The 18,589-nt window shown below is 38.4% G+C and overlaps 1 protein-coding gene across 6 annotated transcripts in view; it reads right to left on the bottom strand.

The window, feature by feature from the left end:
- Positions 1-18,589, bottom strand: part of RBMS3 (RNA binding motif single stranded interacting protein 3) — a 638,647-nt gene that overhangs the window by 6,233 nt on the left and 613,825 nt on the right. For 4 of the 6 annotated variants that reach the window (XM_006158950.2, XM_006158951.2, XM_027775939.1 and 1 more), the window contains 2 exons: positions 11,936-12,016; positions 8,460-8,587 (listed from right to left, as the gene is read on the bottom strand). In XM_006158950.2, coding sequence (XP_006159012.1) covers positions 8,460-8,587; positions 11,936-12,016 — 209 coding nt within the window. Of the gene's footprint in view, positions 1-8,455; positions 8,588-11,935; positions 12,017-18,589 lie in introns of those variants that run through there. The other 2 variants (XM_027775940.1, XM_006158953.1) reach the window with 1 other exon arrangement.

The raw sequence follows: 18,589 nt of genomic DNA, 5'->3' as shown, positions 1-18,589 counted from the left end.
AGGAAGGAAGGAAGGAAGGAAGGAAGGAAGGAAGGAAGGAAGGAAGGAAAGAGAAAGAAAAGATAATGTGGATGGGAATTGGAATTTCCATAAAATTTTCAAAACAAGTCATAATTATAATTTTCTGCTTCTGCAATAAAAATACAGAATCATTTTTGCATTAACAGCCTCTTTTAACAATGGGGACAAAAAAATAAACATAAATACAAACTGTGAATCCCTGTGCTTCAGCTGAAAAGGTGGAATTTGGGATATTAAAATATTTTCTGATATATTCCCAAAATAGCCTCTTGATTCATAGGCACATTATTTATATTTCCCAAACTTGCCTTTTTCTGCCACCCTCTGTTGTGATGTCTGTAATTTACTTAATAATATTTTTAGTATAGATATCCTGGTGTTAAGGGTATGTGTGATAGGCTAAGCTACTTTTCAGGGGCACTCAGCTGCCCTAATCAGAATTTCACATACCACAGGAGGTCAGCTAACATTTAATGAGAAAGGCCAGAGGTACTTTAAGCTATCCATATCTCAATTAACATAATGAGTGTTAGAAATGGGTTCCCTGATGAAAGTAGTCAAATGTTAATTAGCATAATGATGGTGGAAATAAGCTGCCATTTGTGAAATTTGAGGTATTTAAGATAACAGTGGATTGGCTAAATTATTTTAGGGGGTAGTCTTCATTTTACTAGAACAGCAAGGATAAAATAAAAATGTAGGGAAATTTATAACCTATAACTTTAGGATACTGCTTGTGGCTTGACCTCAAAACCAATCGTCATGGAGTAGATTTTTGGTGGCTTCAATGGTCAATTCTAATTTGAGTGAATTTTTCATGTACGGTTTGGTCAGATAATTTTAAAACACAAGGGTAGGTATAGAACAACTAGCATTAAGTTGTACCAAGTCATTTAGTACTTTTCCATGAATGTTCATTTAATAAATGTCTCTGCAGATGTTCTTAAATCCCTCAATATTTCTTGGTGACAGTTACCTCTGAAAAAGAATCCAGTTTGCATGACCCAAAGGCTAAACTCAATTCCTGATATCTTCCTTTTATGGTTCTGAAGACTAATGTCTTTCTGTAGCACAGGTCAGCATCCCTGGGTTCAAAATCAATACAAACTTGGATAGAGTCACATTAATTACTTCCTTTCTTAGTGATTTGGGAGGGATTGCCATCCATAAACTTATTAAACTTAGGATACTGTTTCTGCTGCATTCAATATTTCATTGTTGTTTCAAGTAAAAAAACTCTAACACTTGGTATCATGTCAAAGAGAGGAGGCTGAGAATATAAACCTGTTAAAATTTTTTGGCAGGTTTGAAAAAATGTTCACAAGGCAATTCAAGTGGTTTCATGTGTCACACATCAGAAATATGACATGTTGGGGCCAGCAAGTGGTGCAATGGGTTAAGGCGTTATACTCCCACATAGCCAACTGAGGTTTGAGTGTAGGGGCTGATGGCTTGAAAATCATGCAGAGTTCATGTACATGCATGCCCCAAATCCTGAGATGAGACTGGAGGACAAGGGATTATGGTGTGGTCATCCCTCTTGGGAGGTGATTTCTCACTTTCTCTCTGCTTCTATCTGTCTCTCTGGTGAGTGCACATCCCATATGGCAAAGACCTTATAAAAAAAAGACAGACAGATAGATAGATAAATAGGTAGGCAGGTAGGGGGAGAGAGAGAGAGAAAGAAAGAGAGAGAGAAAGATAGAGAGAGAGTAGAGAAGAGAAAGAAAGAGAGAGAGGAAGGAAAGGAAAGGAAAGGAAAGGAAAGGAAAGGAAAGGAAAGGAAAGGAAAGGAAAGGAAAGGAAAGGAAAGGACAGGAAAGAAAAGAAAAGAAAAGAAAAAAATAGAAAGGAAAAGAAAAGAAAAATAGAAAGGAAAAGAGAAGGAAAAAAGATTCCATGTTCCAGAGTGTTTTCATTTCTGGCATGTTGAAATAAGTCACATGATCTGTGGAACATCCTGCAACTTACCTCCTTGCAGGAGGACAAAAGCCAATTCCTTCATACGAGGAAATCCTTGTCATAATTTCTACCACTATGAATACATTGGATAGAAGATTTCATTCCTTGAGTTTTATTGTCTAGAAAATTCAGCATTGTCAGCTGCAAGAATTAATGCCCAAAGCACATGAGGATGTTGCATTGAATACATTCAAGGACTTAAAATTTTATATGGTCAGACTCAGACTTCCTCAAATTTTTAAAGGAATAAAATTTCATAGAATTAATTTCCTCTTCTTTCTCGACATCAGCCCCTTTTGGTCTTTGCTCTCATCACCTGTGGTAGTGGCAGCACGAACTCCACTGTTTTGCTTTGAATTTTAAAGACTACTTTGTCTTTTTCTCTTCCTTCAGTCTATCCTTTACCCTCCTTTCCATTATGCCTGCCATCATCATACTTCAGACCTTTGCTCCCTCCTACTCCTCCTTTGCTCCCTGAACCATTGTAATAACAGAATTGTCCGTTCTCATTGCATCCCAATTCAATGCCATCTCCAGCTGGAAATGCAGTTGCACAACAAAGGAAATGCTCAAGTCCCTGAGAAAGGACCTGATATTAGAATCTGGGCTATTTGCTTTTTTACACTTCTCTACTCTGCTTTCTCTTCCTCAATACTCTGAGCTTTATCACATCTGGACTTTCGTCACGCTGTTACTTTGAAACTAGAACATCGCTACTTCCTGCAAGACCCAGCTCCAGTTGCCTAAACATTTACCAAAGCTATTCAACTGAGAAAAATGGCTTTCATTCCTTGATTCCTGGGCCCATGAATTCTGGCTAAGGGAGTACCAATACCATCTATTGGAAGCTAATTCAGAGCATATACCACCTTCTGGAGAAACTTCACCCAGCCTTGCATTATATCACCACCCAGATGGTACTGTAACTGAGTCTTCACAAAACCATCCCACCGTTCTATTAAGCCAGGTGCTTCAGATAATGGGGAATGTGGCAGTGAATTCTATGAACATGTGGCTACTGTCACACTTTGCTGCAAAATGACTTCCTTGACCAAAAGCAATGTTGTGTATTTAGTAGGCTTTCATATTATTTTACTTTTAGAACAATACCATGATAATCAGGCCACTGCCATAGGTCTGAGTGAATCAGAAAAATGTGATCACTGCTTTGATTCTTCTGTCTATTGCAGTAACCATCTCCACCTTGCTCTTGGTGGTTGAGCACTTGACCACTACCACCCTGGGATCCAATTATTGTCACTGCATTTAGGTTTTTTATTAGGTCATTAGAAAAGTCATAACGTATTTTCTATGTTTTTCTATTAAAAAATGTATTATGACTTTTCTGACGATCCAATAATTCAAGTATTGCAGTTCCCATTGTAATATCTTATTTAGAGAGAAATCACAAAGACTTTCAAGGATGCTGAAGCATCACAAATCATATATTTGGTAAAAAGTAGTCTTCTGGAACCTACTTCAGTGTGAGTGAGTAGGTTTTAAATGACAAATCTACTCTAACATTTCAATTTTCCTAAGCCTTTGAATCCCTTCCTTAGATTAAACCAAGGCAGATATGACATTTCCAACTAATTCGTTGTGGGCCACATTGAGGTCCGTGTTTCATTCAGCCAAAATGTTAGAGCCTTTTATAACTCTCCAACTTGTAAACATTAAATGCAGAAACTGTTGCTTAGTGAGCCTATATTAATAAATTTAGGCCAATCCAACTTTGTGTTTCTTCCAGTATTAACCCACACCCTTAATGTTCATTCCCACATGTTATCTGAATTTCTACCTGTGTAATTTAGAAAACTCAAGTAGTTCTTTTGAAGTGTATTGCACATCCTCTTATATAGCACTCTTTGCACCTCACCTTGGTGAGCTGACTGCGACTTGAGTCTAATTGTGGGTACAAAAACAGAGGTGTGATAAGGGTGGGTTCTAAGGAGACTCATCATTGTCTTAAGACAATATAAGTTGTCCCTAAGATAGTGACAACTTTCTTAGAGAGGTCACTACAGTTTCTTTAGACAATTCAGGGTTAGTACCTTCTGGCAGAGGTGGAGAGACCACTCCTACTGCCAAAAAGACTCCATGAATTTTAGGGGCTCATCTCTCTCAGCTTCATGAAATTCTTCCCACATATAGCTATTCTGACTTTCAGGATCATATTCCTTCCCAATCTAAGTTCTCATTTTACCAGTAGACATCCTATAAGACTGGGAGTTCAAATGGTTTTATAATTCAGCCAGTCACAGGATAAGATTTTGGGTTTAATTTTCCAGCAATATCATCATTGCAGCTAAAAGCGACAGAGATCTCTTTCAAGGCACACATAGAAATACAGTAGCTGAGATCCTTGCTTCTTATAAGAGGTTGATTAGGATGATCCAATGCAGACATTTTGCATATCTCTATTGGCAGATCATGCTATGAACTAGAGGTGCTCTCTTTGCTACTAATAGTAGTCATCAGTATCTTAAATACAATCCGATTTCAGATTCAATTCCAGAAGCTCTAGCACTAATTCAGATCACTTATCCTTAAAATTCTGTTCTGGAATTACTCTCAGTACCAAACTCTGTATTAGTCAGTGTTCTCCAGAAAAACAAAGCTAACAGGATAATGATGTGTGGTGTGTGTGTGGGTGTGTGCGTAGAGAGAGCGAGCTTTTTCTTTTCTTTTTCCCCCTAACTTTGGCAGAGGGTGTATGCACTCAATAGAGAAAGCAAGGTTGAGAGAGAGGGAAAGTGAAAAAGTATCCCCTATGGGGAATGACATGCCACAATCCCTTGTCCTCTCTCTCCCTATGGGAGCGCGCATGTGCGTGCGTGCATGCGCACACACACATGCACATGCACACACACACACTCATCATGTTTTTTTTTATTATTATTATTTTCAAGCCACTGGGTCCAGGACTTGAACCACATAGTCAGCCAAGGGGGATCCAGTTGCCTTAACAACCACACCACAGGCCAGCCTGAGATTTTTTTAAATATGATATTAGAGAGTTGATAGTATAAATTCTAGTTACAGAGCTGGCAGGCTCGAGATCCAAGAAGAGCCCATATTCCAGGATGATTTTGAAGCAGGCGGATGGAGTCATTCCTCCATTATAAACTGTTAAACTCCTATGACTAGAAACTTGACTTCTCCTTTGGCCTAAGAGCAAATAGAGTGAATTAATATTCCTATTGTCTTTAAACCCCACTCCTCCTAGTTGTGTTAAGATACAATCGCCCATCACTGGACCTTGCTCAGAGCCGTGGAGACCATCGAGATGCCATTGTGTTTAGGAGGGGATGGAACCTACCCTTAGGTATGATTAACCTGCTTACCTGCATGTTCTGCCTCTGTGATGCATCTTGCTTGATTTTATGGTTGTAAAATATGCCCCCTACCCTTCCAAGCCCACCACACTTTGTCCTCATAATCATCGCATCATCAGGGGGAGGAAAACTTGTGATCTTTGCCTTTATAAGCACCCTTCTCTTTTCACTCTGGGCTGTGGGGTTTTGAGAGACATGAGTCCCTCCTGTATGCTGCTGGCTTAATCAATAAACTCCAATAAATCTGGCAATGTCTGGATGTCCTCTTATTTTTTGGCTATGTTTTGATGTCCCCTTATTTCTCACTGATTTGACTATAACAATTTTAAGTCAGGAAAAGACCAATGACCAGTGCTTAGGCACAAGCCATCATGCAGATGTTCCTTTTTTAATCATGGGAAGGTCAATATTTTTGTTCCATTCAGGTCTTCATCTGGATAATGGCCAACTTCCTTAGAAAGACAAGTGGTTTGGAACCAGCAGTTGGTGTAATGGCTATGTCACTGGACTCCCATGTAGTCGACAGTGGTTTGAGTGCCGGACCTGGTGGCTTAAACTCATGCCGGGCACACGCGTGTGCATACCCAAGAGGAGAACAGAGGAGAAGGGATTGTGGCCATCCCCCCTGGGGGGGGGATTTATCACTTTTTGTCTTTCTGTCTCTCTCTGTTTTTCTGGTGAGCACATGTGCCGTATAGGAAAAAACCTCTCCAAAAAAAAGAAAGACAAGTGTCTAACTTCCTCAGAACAGTCAATTTTCATTATTCTGCCTACTGTCTCAAATGTTGATCTCATCCAAAAATACTCTCAAAGAAATGCCCATAATAATGTTTGACCAAGTATCCTGGCACCTGATGGCCCAATCAAATTGACTATACAGAGACCAGCAGATGGCATAATGGTCACATCGTTGGACTCCTACATAGTTAACTGTGGTTTGAGTCCTGGACCTGGCAGCTTGAAACTCATGCCATATGCATGTGCGTGTGTGCCCAAGATCCGAAGAGGAGAATGGAGAAGGGACTGCAGCATGGCCATTTCCTCTGAGGAGTGACTTTTTTTACTTTCTGTCTCTCTGTCTCTCCGGAGAGCACACATGCCCTATGGCCAAAATCTCTCAAAAAAAAAAAAATTGACCGTACATAGTATTTCCCATCCCCACTTGTGTCTCCTGCTGTGTTTCCCCTTGGCTAATATTTAATATCTGATTTTTTTCTTTCCTTGACCAATCTTTGACTACTCAGATTTCTTCTTGACTAGGCCTAGACCTTGGTTCTCATCTTGACAGGTATATATAGCCTACTTTTATTAAAACTTTTTGTGAAGGCCAGCCCATGTCATGATAGAGCAATTGTTATGACTACACAATTCAAATTCTGGACCTGGCAGCTTGAGAAACCCATCAGATGCATGCGCATGCATGCGTGAAAATTGAGAAGGATGAGAAGGGATTGTGGTGTCACTATGCCCCATGAAGGATGCTTCCTCAATACCCTTCCCTGGCAAGTATACATGTCCTTTTGCAAAAGGGCAAAAAGAATCTCACTAAGTCAATTTATAGAGAATTCCCTACCATTGGGAGCTGAACACTGTCAGTATCTGAGCAATTTCTTCATTTTCCCATCTTTACTGTATTGGTTCTCGATCTGCCATCAGCAAGAGTTCCGTTAAGTCTGTTCAGCAATAATTTCCCTGCTTCGGATGTTTCCTCTTAGTAACTTACCATTCACTAATCCCCTCACTCTGCTGATTTACTGTAAATCCCTACCTGTTTTTGTTGTATTCTGAGTTTAGCTTGAGCTCTTTCCCCCATTGTGATTGTCTTGACATTGGTTGCAAGAGTCCTGAGTAAAGTCTTCCTTACTGTCAAAATAATTTTTTTTCTTTAACAAGAAAAATGATGATAAAGAAATGAAGCCACCTTTGGCTGACAGGCAGGATCATTTGGGAATTCTTTATTCACCAGAGGTTTAATTGTTATCTACGAAGTTAAATGGTTTGTATGACAAGACATCTGTATATAGACTTTCTTTTTGTTAATTCCTTTGGTTTTCAGTAAAAAGCTCTCACTCTTTAATCTACATATTTACTCAATACAAAGTCAAATATACTTTGCTTTATGAGTAATTTAAGGATTTTTAAAGAATATTGACTACTTAATTTTTTTATCATTTAATTCCTGAATAAGAAGGTATTCTCTGTTACTTTGTATTTTACAATACCCTTTAACTTGAACAGTTAACTGTCTATTCAAAGCAACCCTGTTAAGACAGTGTTACTATCTTCGTTTAAGAGACTTGGGCTGGCCCAGGGAGCCAGATCCCACATGACTGTGTGGTTTGAATCCTGGCTGTGGTGCCTGGTAAAACACATCAGGCACATGTGCATGGGTGCCCCAAATCCCAACTGGTTGGAGAAAAGGATAAGAAGGAATTGTAAATGGCCACGCCCCACTGAGGGGTGCTCTCTCACATTCCCTCTCTTTTTCTGTCTCTCTTTGGCAAGTACATGTGTCCTCTGGCAAAGAAAGAAAGAGAGATAAAATAAAAGAGTAAGGAGACTGAGAGTAAAATGCAGACTCATTATCCAGTTGGAAAAAAGAATGTTAAATTTTTTGAAGAATATTTACTATAGACTTTTAATTTTTTTTAATGATTATACAGCCTATTTCTGTATCAAGATTTTAAGTAAGGTCCTACGTTGACACTGCTTGGCCATATGAGTTGCTTTGGTCAGAGAGACAGTGGTATACGAGCCACAAACAGAACTAACGAGTGTTGGTACGTTTGAGTTTGCTTTCTTGCTCCTCTTGGAATTCTGAGACTTTTTCATGAGTAAACCTGCTGGGGGGTTTGTTCAGTCCCTTCCCAGTTGCTCCCCTCACCAACCTTAGCCAGCCGATACCCAGAAGCAGAGCAGCGCGGATCATCAACTGTTGTCCCAGGTATTTGAATCCAGTCACGATCAAAAAATATCCATCTGAAGTCAACCCAGATTCCCAACCCACATAATCAGAAGCTCAATTACTGCTTTCACTAAGTTGAGCATGGTTCATATCACAGCCAAAGCTAACAGATACAGTGTGAGTGACATCAAGATGGATGACTTTGATGTAAAGAGCTTGGCATAGCCCACACTTACTTAGACTGTTGGTAAGAATATGCAGGTGCATGTTCACTGGATGTGTCCACTGCTATCTGTTGCTGCTGACCACTGGTGTCTTGGGATGAAGGTGCCACTGTCTGGGGAGAGGTATCAGCAACAACACCCTAAGGAGGTAAATAAGAACACAAAGCCTTATTTGCTTTAGCAAAGGGCCCTCTTCTAGATGGACTGTCTATACCCACTCTTCTATTTGGCTATAGTAGAAATTCTCTAGGAACATGAAGCCATGTTAGCTACTGAAAGGCAAACCCAAGCACCTCTGAATATAGGCTGAGGAATTCATTCTCATGCAACGCCAAAAAGCCTTGCTATCAGAAGTTTTTGGAGTAGTCCAATGGTCAGGAAATATACTTGGAACTTATGCTCATACTTGGAACTTTTAAATTTTTTTTTGGAGAGGTTTTGCTATAGGGCGCGTGTGCTCGCCAGAGAGACAGAAAGCGAGAAATCACCCCACAGGGGAAAAGGCCATGCCGCAATCTCTTTTCCTCCACTCTCTTCTCGGGATCTTGGGCACACATGCACACGCACCCAGGGTGAGTTTAAGACACTGGATCCCGGACTTGAACCGTGGTCGACTATATGGGAGTTCAGCGACATAGCCATTATGCTAACTGCTGGTCCCTCATACATGGAACTTTTAAACCATGGTTGCATACAGTCATTAGTAAGTAACAACTTACTAATCAAAAAATTGATTCAAGATTTCTATAAAAATACTATAGTCAAATACTTCCCCAGGGTAGTTTAATGTACCGAGCCTACATCACTTGTCAAGACAATGGACTCTGACCTTAGTAAAAATCAACATCAAAGTTTGGAAAGCCTCTATGAGAACACTGTTAAATAAGTTTTCTCTTCAGCAATTTAATTAACTTTATTTTGCTTTGTTTTTTCAAGCTATGAACTGGAATATATTTAGAAGTTTCAAAGAAATAAAAACTAAAACAACATAAAGTAAAATCTCATCCTTAATTTTGTTTATTTTTTCTTCACCCTTTCTATCTCTTGTTTCTCACAGATGCCAGCAATAAGAGATTTCTGAAGCTGGTTATCATTAGAGAACATGTATTGGTCCCAAGAAAGGCACGAGTGCTGTTTTTTCTTTTTTCCCTGCCTTTAGTAGCCTTAAGGAGGGCATCTATCTGAATATATTCTCCTGATTTTACTTAGAGCCTTACATAGCTGTAGTGATGTTGAGTTAGAAATGTCTTGGTCAATACTTCACCACTAATGAATGAGCACTGAAATGATCTATTAGAATCTGGAAATTCTCCCTACAGTCATTCAATCTTTTTCCCCCTAAGTGCTATTATTTGCTATTGTATATTTCTCTTAATATATCACCAACATATATTTGCAAGGTTACTGTGAACATTCAATGACTACTTTTACATAGAAAAGGAATCAGTGGGGCCAACAGGTGGTGTAGTGGCTAAGGTGCTGGACTCCCACATGGTTGACTGTAGTTCGAGTCCTGGACCCAGAAGCTTGAAACTCATGCCAGGCACATGTGTATGTGTATACACTAGAAGGTACAGATTCTCAATTTTCTCAAACTGTAGCTGCTTTCTGATAGCTAAATATAGCAAGGAACATGTAATTTGATCACATATTATTGAAATTCTGAAAAGCCCATGAAAACCTGTTTCATATGACACATTATTAGGCACCCATGTGTCTGGAACACATAAAAAGACTTAACATTTTGTGACCTCCCAGGAGTCTTACACTACATAATGGCCCTGTTAAACTCTGTGTTTTCCCAAATCTTGATAAGGGCAAATATTTCTCACACACCAGAAACAAATCAGATAGCAACTTTTTAAGGGATCCAATTTGGTCTGTGAAGGTCTCCTTCAATATCTGTAGTTCTAGAGAGCGAGAGAGAATGAGATTTTCATATGGAGTAGTGCCAATACGCAAGTTGCTGGTCAATTCATAGAATAGCAAAAATATATATTCTAGAGGATTCCTAGCGTATGTTAAGAAATGTAGTGTGGGGACCAGCAAATGGTGTAATGTTTATGTTGCTGGACTCCCATGTGGCCAACTGCAGTTTGAGTCCCAGACCTGGGGCTTGAAACTCACACTGGGCATGTGTGCGTACATGCCCCAAATCCCAAGAAGACCATGGAAGAGAGGGATTGCAGTATGGCCATCACCCTTGGGGGGTGATTTCTCACTTTCTATCTCCCTGTCTCTGTCTCTCTGGGAAGTGCATGTGCCCTACAGCAAAACTATCTCTAAAAGAAAGAAAAATAAATATGTTGTGACCATAATACACACATGCATCAAGAGAAAGGGGAAAGGGACAATAAAAAAATTAATGACCAGACACAGAGAGAATTCATATCTATGTGTTCTACCACTGTCTGTACAATTCTATACCTTTTCCTTTTCTATATGACATAATGACTCTACCCAATAAAATGATGTATAGAGGAGGTGGCTTCAGCTCAGTGGAAAGAAGGAAAAGAACAAAATATCCATTAAAGACAAGATGACATCATCACTTATGATGTCCACTTTTTTCTTACTTCAACTTTTTTTTTTCTTGTCTGTAGGGAGTCATAAGCTTAAGATTCATCCACTAGAGCAGTGGTTACTAATCTTTAGTACATATTGGAATCACCTGAGATCTTTTAAATCTGGATATCCAGTCCATACCCAAGCCTAGTCAGTCAGAATCTATGATAGGATCTAGAAATCCCCCAATTTTTAGGCTTCTCCAAAAATTTAAATGTACAGAAAAGTTTGAGAACAAGTGTCTTTGGTTTTAATGTGCATCTAGATCACTGAGGGGTTATTTCAAAATACAAATTTAGGTTGAGTAGGTCTGGATAGTATCTGAGAATCTGCATTTCTAGTAAGTTCCCAGATGATGCCACTGATGTAGTGCAGGGAATACTCCTTTTTTTAAAATAATTTTTTATTTTCAATTTTACTTATTCATTCATTTATTTTAACTTGACCAGAGAGAGACACACAGAGAGAGAGGAAGTGAGAAAGTGAGCCACCAGGTCCAGGACTTGAACCACAGTTGACCATGTGGGAGTGTCCAGCACTTTACCCACCATGGCACCTGCTGGTCCCGGGAATACTCCTTGAGTAACAAAACACTAAAGAAACAGCTCATGTTGTCTTCCTACATACGACTCTCTGTGGCTAACATTTGATTGAGTGGTGATGCGGTCTCTTGACTTTTCTCTACATATGAGAATGACACTCCCCAACCACTTGTGTAGAGGATCAGCTCATTTCCTGTGCAAAGCAAGACTGATGTGTGTTTGAGTAAGTGTGCATACCTCCATAGACTGAGCTTGCGATTTCCAATTCTAGAGCAGCACAAAAATGACACACGAGGATTCCTAAGATTACAGGAGACTGTACTATGTGTGATGGAAATTTACTTCTCCTAAGCTCTTTCTATAAGACAGGGATGGACTTACTTCAATAGAAACAGCTGTCGGAGGCACAGGCGTGTACTGGGGAATGTAGGTCCCTTGCATAGGAGCCGCAGCAGTCATATACTAGAGGGAATCAAAGAAAACACCACGTGAACTTGGGGTTCTATCCAGACAAAACATTAGCTACCACATGAGATGGTTTTTTAGGTGTGGCCAAGGCCAATGCATGATTCGTCAAACTCTATTTCGACTGAAAATAAGGCAATCGTTGTAAGAGTGGAATGAGCTTTGCTTTACTGATTCAGGACCAACAGCAGCCCAAACTCTGCAGCATCAGGACAAGTTAATATACTCCATCCTCTCATTTGTCCTTCTAAACATATGAAAACCCAAACATTTCACATCTAAACCCAAACTCCATGAGGGTGGGGGTGATGCTCTCCATATTAGTGCCAGCACCTATCGCATAGCAGGCTCTCAACAAATATTTGTTGAATGAATGAATTAATCATGTTCATGGTAATTCATTTTCTAACAAAAAGAAAGTAGAGGAATAATGTAAGAAATACTTAGCCACATTCGGAATCAGAAAATATTATTGTTTTTAACCTCCCTCCCTCTTGTTACTATAAAAGAAATAGAATGTTATGAATAATATTGAAGTTTCCTTTGTTCCCTTTTCCCATTCCTTTCTTATATCACTGCCAGTATATATATTTTTTCCATCTCCTTCCATCTCCAAATTTTTTAAAATCACTGTACATATATTATGTACATTATATTATGGGTACACTATATAAATATGTGTTGAGAATTACAAGTATTTTTTGCAATGAAGAAAGGGAGTCCAGAGAAATTGCATGCTCACTTATGTAGTAGGAAGTGTGACCTATATTTCTATTTCTAACACACTTTCTTCTTGTTGATTCAAAGTTGTACTCTTTTAAAATGGAATTTTCTATGGAATCAACTATATTTCTGAGTTTCTAAATGTGATCGATATCACAATATATCAGGCCTGACATCACCTAATGAAACAGGTTTTTCAGTTCACAAAGATTAGAGGAATAATTTATATGAAAAATCGTATCTGGTTCTTCTGTACATTTGCTGAGATAAAATATTAAGGCCATGTATAAATATGGAAAATTTAAATTACTATATTTTGTCTACCTTAGCATTTTCAGTATCCAACAGGCATGATAATTTTGAATCAAGGGAAATGTCTTAATGGAGAATAATCCACTGGTGATGGTTGTTTAATATTTACAGAGAATTACAGCAATAAAGCAATTTTGGAATAAATCCATCTCCATCCTGAATACTGTTCTGTATCTATTTGCTAAAACTGGAATAGTCTTAATAAAATAACCTTAAACCAAATGAACATAACTGTTGTCTATAATCTGTGTGTTGCTACTAATAAAAAGTGCAATTTATATCTATATAAAAACTATCTTGCAATTTGGACCAAGGGCAATTGTTTGAACAGCCTGGTGACATTAATAATTTACCTTTATAGTCAAAAATTATCAGAGATTCTGTAACTTGTCATATGTATTTTCCCATCATGTCTATTAAAATTGTCCGGGCTATCATCGCTGTAAAGATATGCACCAAGTTTAATTTTCTCTGCATTTTTCAATACACAGAGTAATGTCTGGTACTCAGTAAGTAGGGCCAAATAAAAGTATACAAGAAGAAAACTTTAAGTTTTCTATTTAAATCTTACATGACTTTTAGCTATTGATACCTCTGAGCTCATTATAGACACTAATTTCACCAACCCCACAATGTGTTTGCATAACCTTTAATCTAATCATTTAGCCAACTCTGCTTGGCATCTGGCTTGTGTCCTTTGAGTGGACAAGAAGTATTCAAGCATTCAATTGCTATAGAATTTTCAAGTAAGTACAGAAGCCTAGAATCGTATCTCAGTAAATACAATTCATACCTAGAACCCTATGGCAGACTCTGCCTTGTCAATAAAATGGTTGTACAGAGTATGTTATAGATAATAGTTCACTGGCCATTTCATATAGGTGATGGGTCTCTGTATTAGATACTCTAAATATCTCTTTTTTAATTGTCAGAGGGCATGTACTAGCCAGTGAGAGAGCTGAAGAGACAGACAGGACATAGAGGGAGGAAGAGGGAGAAAGCATCCCCCCATGGGCATGGTCACACCACAATCCCTTCTCCTCTGTTTCTCCATACTGCTGAGATTTGGGGGTGCACACACATACGTGCATCCAGGATGTTTCTCAAACAACTCAGGATGGGACTCAAACCATGTTCAGCCATGTGGGATCTGGGTGAAGGCAACAGGTGAAGGTGGCCCAGGTTCTAAATATCCTTTCATTTAGTATCCCCTACAATGCATTATTTGTTTAGATCACCTGTTTTATTGAGAGAGAAGCTTTCTATGTTCCAGTGCATTTTAGCAATGCTACATAATCCATCATCTTCTAGGACACTGACTAAAAAATATTTCTTCAATTCAATCTTAAAAGTCCTAGCAGATTTATAACGTGTGGGGATATATCTATAGCAACTATGAGTGTATCTAAGTAGAACTGACACTGGTTTTCTGAGATTTATTATATTCTAGTAAAAGGAAAAATCCCTCCTATTAGAGTATTTTCTTTTTTAAAAGTTCACTTATTTATTCTTTCAGAGAGAGGAAGAGGAAGGAAGAAAGAGTGAGAGATAGACACAGAGGGACAGCCTAAAAAGGGCTTCAAACCATGTTCCACTCCAGTCTCTGTCAGCCTGGATCACAGGAATGTATGGTGTGGGTTTGCTGGGCTAACAGAGGTTCCAGGATACAAACCCAGAATCTTTCCCATATGGGACTGGTTGCATAGCCACTGTGCTCCCCCCTGGTCCTATTTGAGTATTGGTAATTCCACACTTGGCAACTGGGTCTAAGTAAATATGTGTGTCCTTTGCATAAAATGATGTCCCAGGCATTCATCTGCAGGACAGTACTCCGATCTATTCCCACTCCACTGTCTGCATACATAAGGAGACAGACCTACAAATTAGAAGTCAAGGACATGACCTGTGGGCATATAGAGCAATGTGTATTAGTTCAGATGAGAATCTACTTTATTATTTCGACTTTTCTTGACAAACTAAAGAGTTTTCAGGTAATGTACTTCATGAGAAGCATTTTTTTTTTTTGAAGAGGTTTTTGGTATAGGGTACGTGCGCTCACCAGACAGACAGAGACAGACAGAGAGACAGCGAGAAATCACCCCCCAGGGCGGATGGCCACACTGCAATCCCTTCTCCTCCATTCTCCTCTTAGGATTTTGGGCATGCATACACATGTACCTGGCATAAGTTTTAAGGACTCAAACCACAGTTGCCTACATGGAAGTCCAACAACATAATGACTATATTATGCTATCTGCTGGTCCTAATGGTTATTCTGACACATGATTCAGCACTTTTCTACTCAAAGGTAATCTTATTACCTTTAAAGTTAAGTAAATAAGGTTCTAAGAGTTTCTTTCAGATCATTACCATGCAATATAGATATTGATTTTTTTTTAATTAATGAGCCTTAATAGCTGGATTTCCAACTAAGAAATATAGAATCACATGCCATTAGCTTATATTTTTGTTATTTCTTTTCCATATTTTTTTTTCACTTTATACTAAAAATACCTATTTTTCTTCTAGGAGTGCTACCTCATATGCTTGGTAACTTAATTTTATGCTGCTCTTCTGAATAGAATAGTGATTTAATAGTATAAATGAGAGCCATACAGTTCAATGTGTTGAGTGTTTTTATGTGTGTATCTCTTAATTAAAAAACAAATATCTTCAGTTGTTTTTCTTTTGTTACAGAAAGCCTCACAGAGTTTGGTCAAGTTGTTTGAAAATTAAGGACAGAATTATTTTAAACAAGTCATTGCTATGAAGTTTTATGTCCCTTAAGACTATTGTTTCTGCATGAACTTGTGAAGTAGAGCTTTTCTGTGGTAGACCTGTGTTTTCTAAGGTAAAGCTTCAAGAAGTGACAGTCTTATGAAGTTAAAAGCAAGTGCTTACAGGAAATGACTATGGCTATGTGTAAATGCAACTCGCAGCCTAGGTAATTGGTGACAAATAACTCTGAACTTTCTCTGCACGCACAGTTTGATTTCCTTAACAGCTCAGATAAACTACAGTAAGACTTAATAATCCAGACTGCACAAACATTGTTTAGATCTCGGTGCCTCGGAGAATGCTTTCATTTCACCCAGCTAACACATTACAAAGGACTAAGAGAATGACTTGTGATAACATTTCTGCATTTTTGACTTAATAAAATCCCATGCATTACTTATTAAAACCACAGCAAGATGTATATCCTTTCAATTCATTTATTTTAGTGATGTCTCTCAAAAGCTAGAAAATAAAGGCCATTATTTTTAGGAATACAAATGATGTATTTTGCACTTTTAAAATTTTAATATAACAGTTGATAGGAACCACATTACAAAGAGATGCTATTGTATGGATGAATCCATACAATTCTTTCCTTAGCCATAACAGCTTGATAATTTTTATATTTTTGGAAGGTACTGATTTTTACATGTGAGTGCGTAGGAGCATTGAATAGTTGTTTTCAAACCCACAGAATAAATTCCAGACTGCATCAGTTGTTCCAAGAAGTCTAGACACTGCCTCACCAAGATAGTTACATAAAAAGAGAAAAACTTGGGAGAACAGAAAAGAATTGTCTTTTTGCCTAGTTGGGTTGGGTCAAATTGTTTCTGTTACTGTAAAATCATTGATTATTTCTGTGGAAACATAAATAGAAAACCCTAGATTATTAGTTCTGCATTTACTTTTTCCTATCAAAGCAAAACTAAACAAACATATTTTATATAGTTATTATGAGGAAATGTTTTATTTTAATTATTTGTAAACATGGGAAGGTCAAGGAATTTCTCACATTTCAATTTTTGACATTGCCTACAATAATCGATGAGACTGGCTCATTTGGAGTTACCACTACACTGTTAGATTCTTTTCTTTTCTTTTTTATTTTTTTTAAGAGAGACTTTTGCTATAGGGTGCATGTACTCACCAGAGAGACAGACAGAGACAGGGAGACAGAAAGCAAGAAATCACTCCCCGGGGAGGTGACCACACCACAATCTCTTCTCTTCCATTCTTCTCTTGGGATTTTGGGTACTCACGCACCTGCACCTGGTGTGAGTTTTAAGCCAATGGGTCTGGGACTTAAACAACAGTCAACTACATGGGAGTCCGGTGACATAACCATTACACCAACTGCTGGTCCTTATGCTGTTAGATTTTTAATTGGTGTTACCAGTCCTTGCCATAACATTCATAAAACTGGATACAAATTTCAGAACAAGAGTTGTTCAGGTCTTATCAAGCACAGAACGTCAATAGAGATACAGGAAAGCTGCAAAAATGCACCTCTAAAAGGCAGTTGGGTAGAAAAAGGCAGAGATTGTGGTAGATGATGCTAATAGCATGTGATATTAATTATTTTCAAAATCATGTCATTAAAATTTTCTTTTGACAAAGGAAGTTTGAAGATATAGGAACCAACCTGCATTGTGCTTTGTCAGGGTGAGTGGCTAGGGGATGGCTATTATGCTATCTCAAGTAGAGATAGTCTGGCATTTGAGGGCCATAATTTTGGATTTCCATAATTCCATCAGCTCAGAGATGGAGCACAATTCCTTGAACTGGGATGGCAGATTGATATCATTTCACATGCTTGCTTTGACTAAGGAACAATATCTACCTCAAGTGTAATTCTCAGAATGAATTAATTCATTTTCTCTTTCTTTTTCCCCTTCCCCTTCCTTCCTTCCTTTCTTTCATCGCCAGAGTGCATGTAAACTCACCAGAGAAAGAGAGAGAAAGGGAGGTAGTCCCCTCCAGGGGAGTATAGTCATACCACAATCCCTTCTCCACTTCTTCATTTTGGATTTTGGGCAGGAACACACACAGATCCAGTGTGTTTTACAAGCTGCCAGGGCCAGGATTCAAATGGTGGTTGGCTATGTGGGATCCAGCCTCCATAACCACTAAACTACTGGTTGACCTGGTAAGAATGCTTTCTAAATCTCCCTGTCATTCAATGACTAAGAGACTATCCACACAGAGGAAGAGGCTAAAGAGATACTCCTTAGAAGGATATAGTGTCCTTACTAGAGTATGGCAATGTTTGGCTAATACCCAAACCCCTACTGGTTGGTTCTTCGATAGTCTTTATACCCCTGCCAATGAAATTTTAGATAATGAAGCAGATGTTTTCACAGCTTTATAATAATCAATTTATAGAACACTTACATTTTTAAAAAGAATTATTTATTTAATTTTATTATTCATTCATTTATTTATTTTAATTTGACCAAGAGAGAACAAAAGAGAGAGGTGAAAAAGCAAGCCACCAAGTCTGGGACTCAACCCATTGTTAGTCATGTGGGAGTGTCCAGTGCCTTAACCACGAGGTCACCCACTGGCTCCAGGAATATTTGCTTTTTAATGCATTTCTATAGACATAACTAAGGAGACAGTAGTGGATAATGAAATAATTGCCCCTTAAGAGACAGTGGAGGTGAATGTAGAGCAGAACATACTTTTATTGAGAAAGAGAGCACTTAAAAAAAGACCAGTTTGTGGGTTTAACAGATGATGACAGCCCAGAATTCTTAA

The sequence above is a fragment of the Tupaia chinensis genome, unplaced genomic scaffold, assembly GCF_000334495.1.
Source record: "Tupaia chinensis unplaced genomic scaffold, TupChi_1.0 Scaffold000617_1, whole genome shotgun sequence".
Classification (NCBI taxonomy): Eukaryota; Metazoa; Chordata; class Mammalia; order Scandentia; family Tupaiidae; genus Tupaia; species Tupaia belangeri.
The sequence above is the reverse complement of the archived record's forward strand: the minus strand, read 5'-3'. Positions and strand labels throughout refer to the sequence as shown.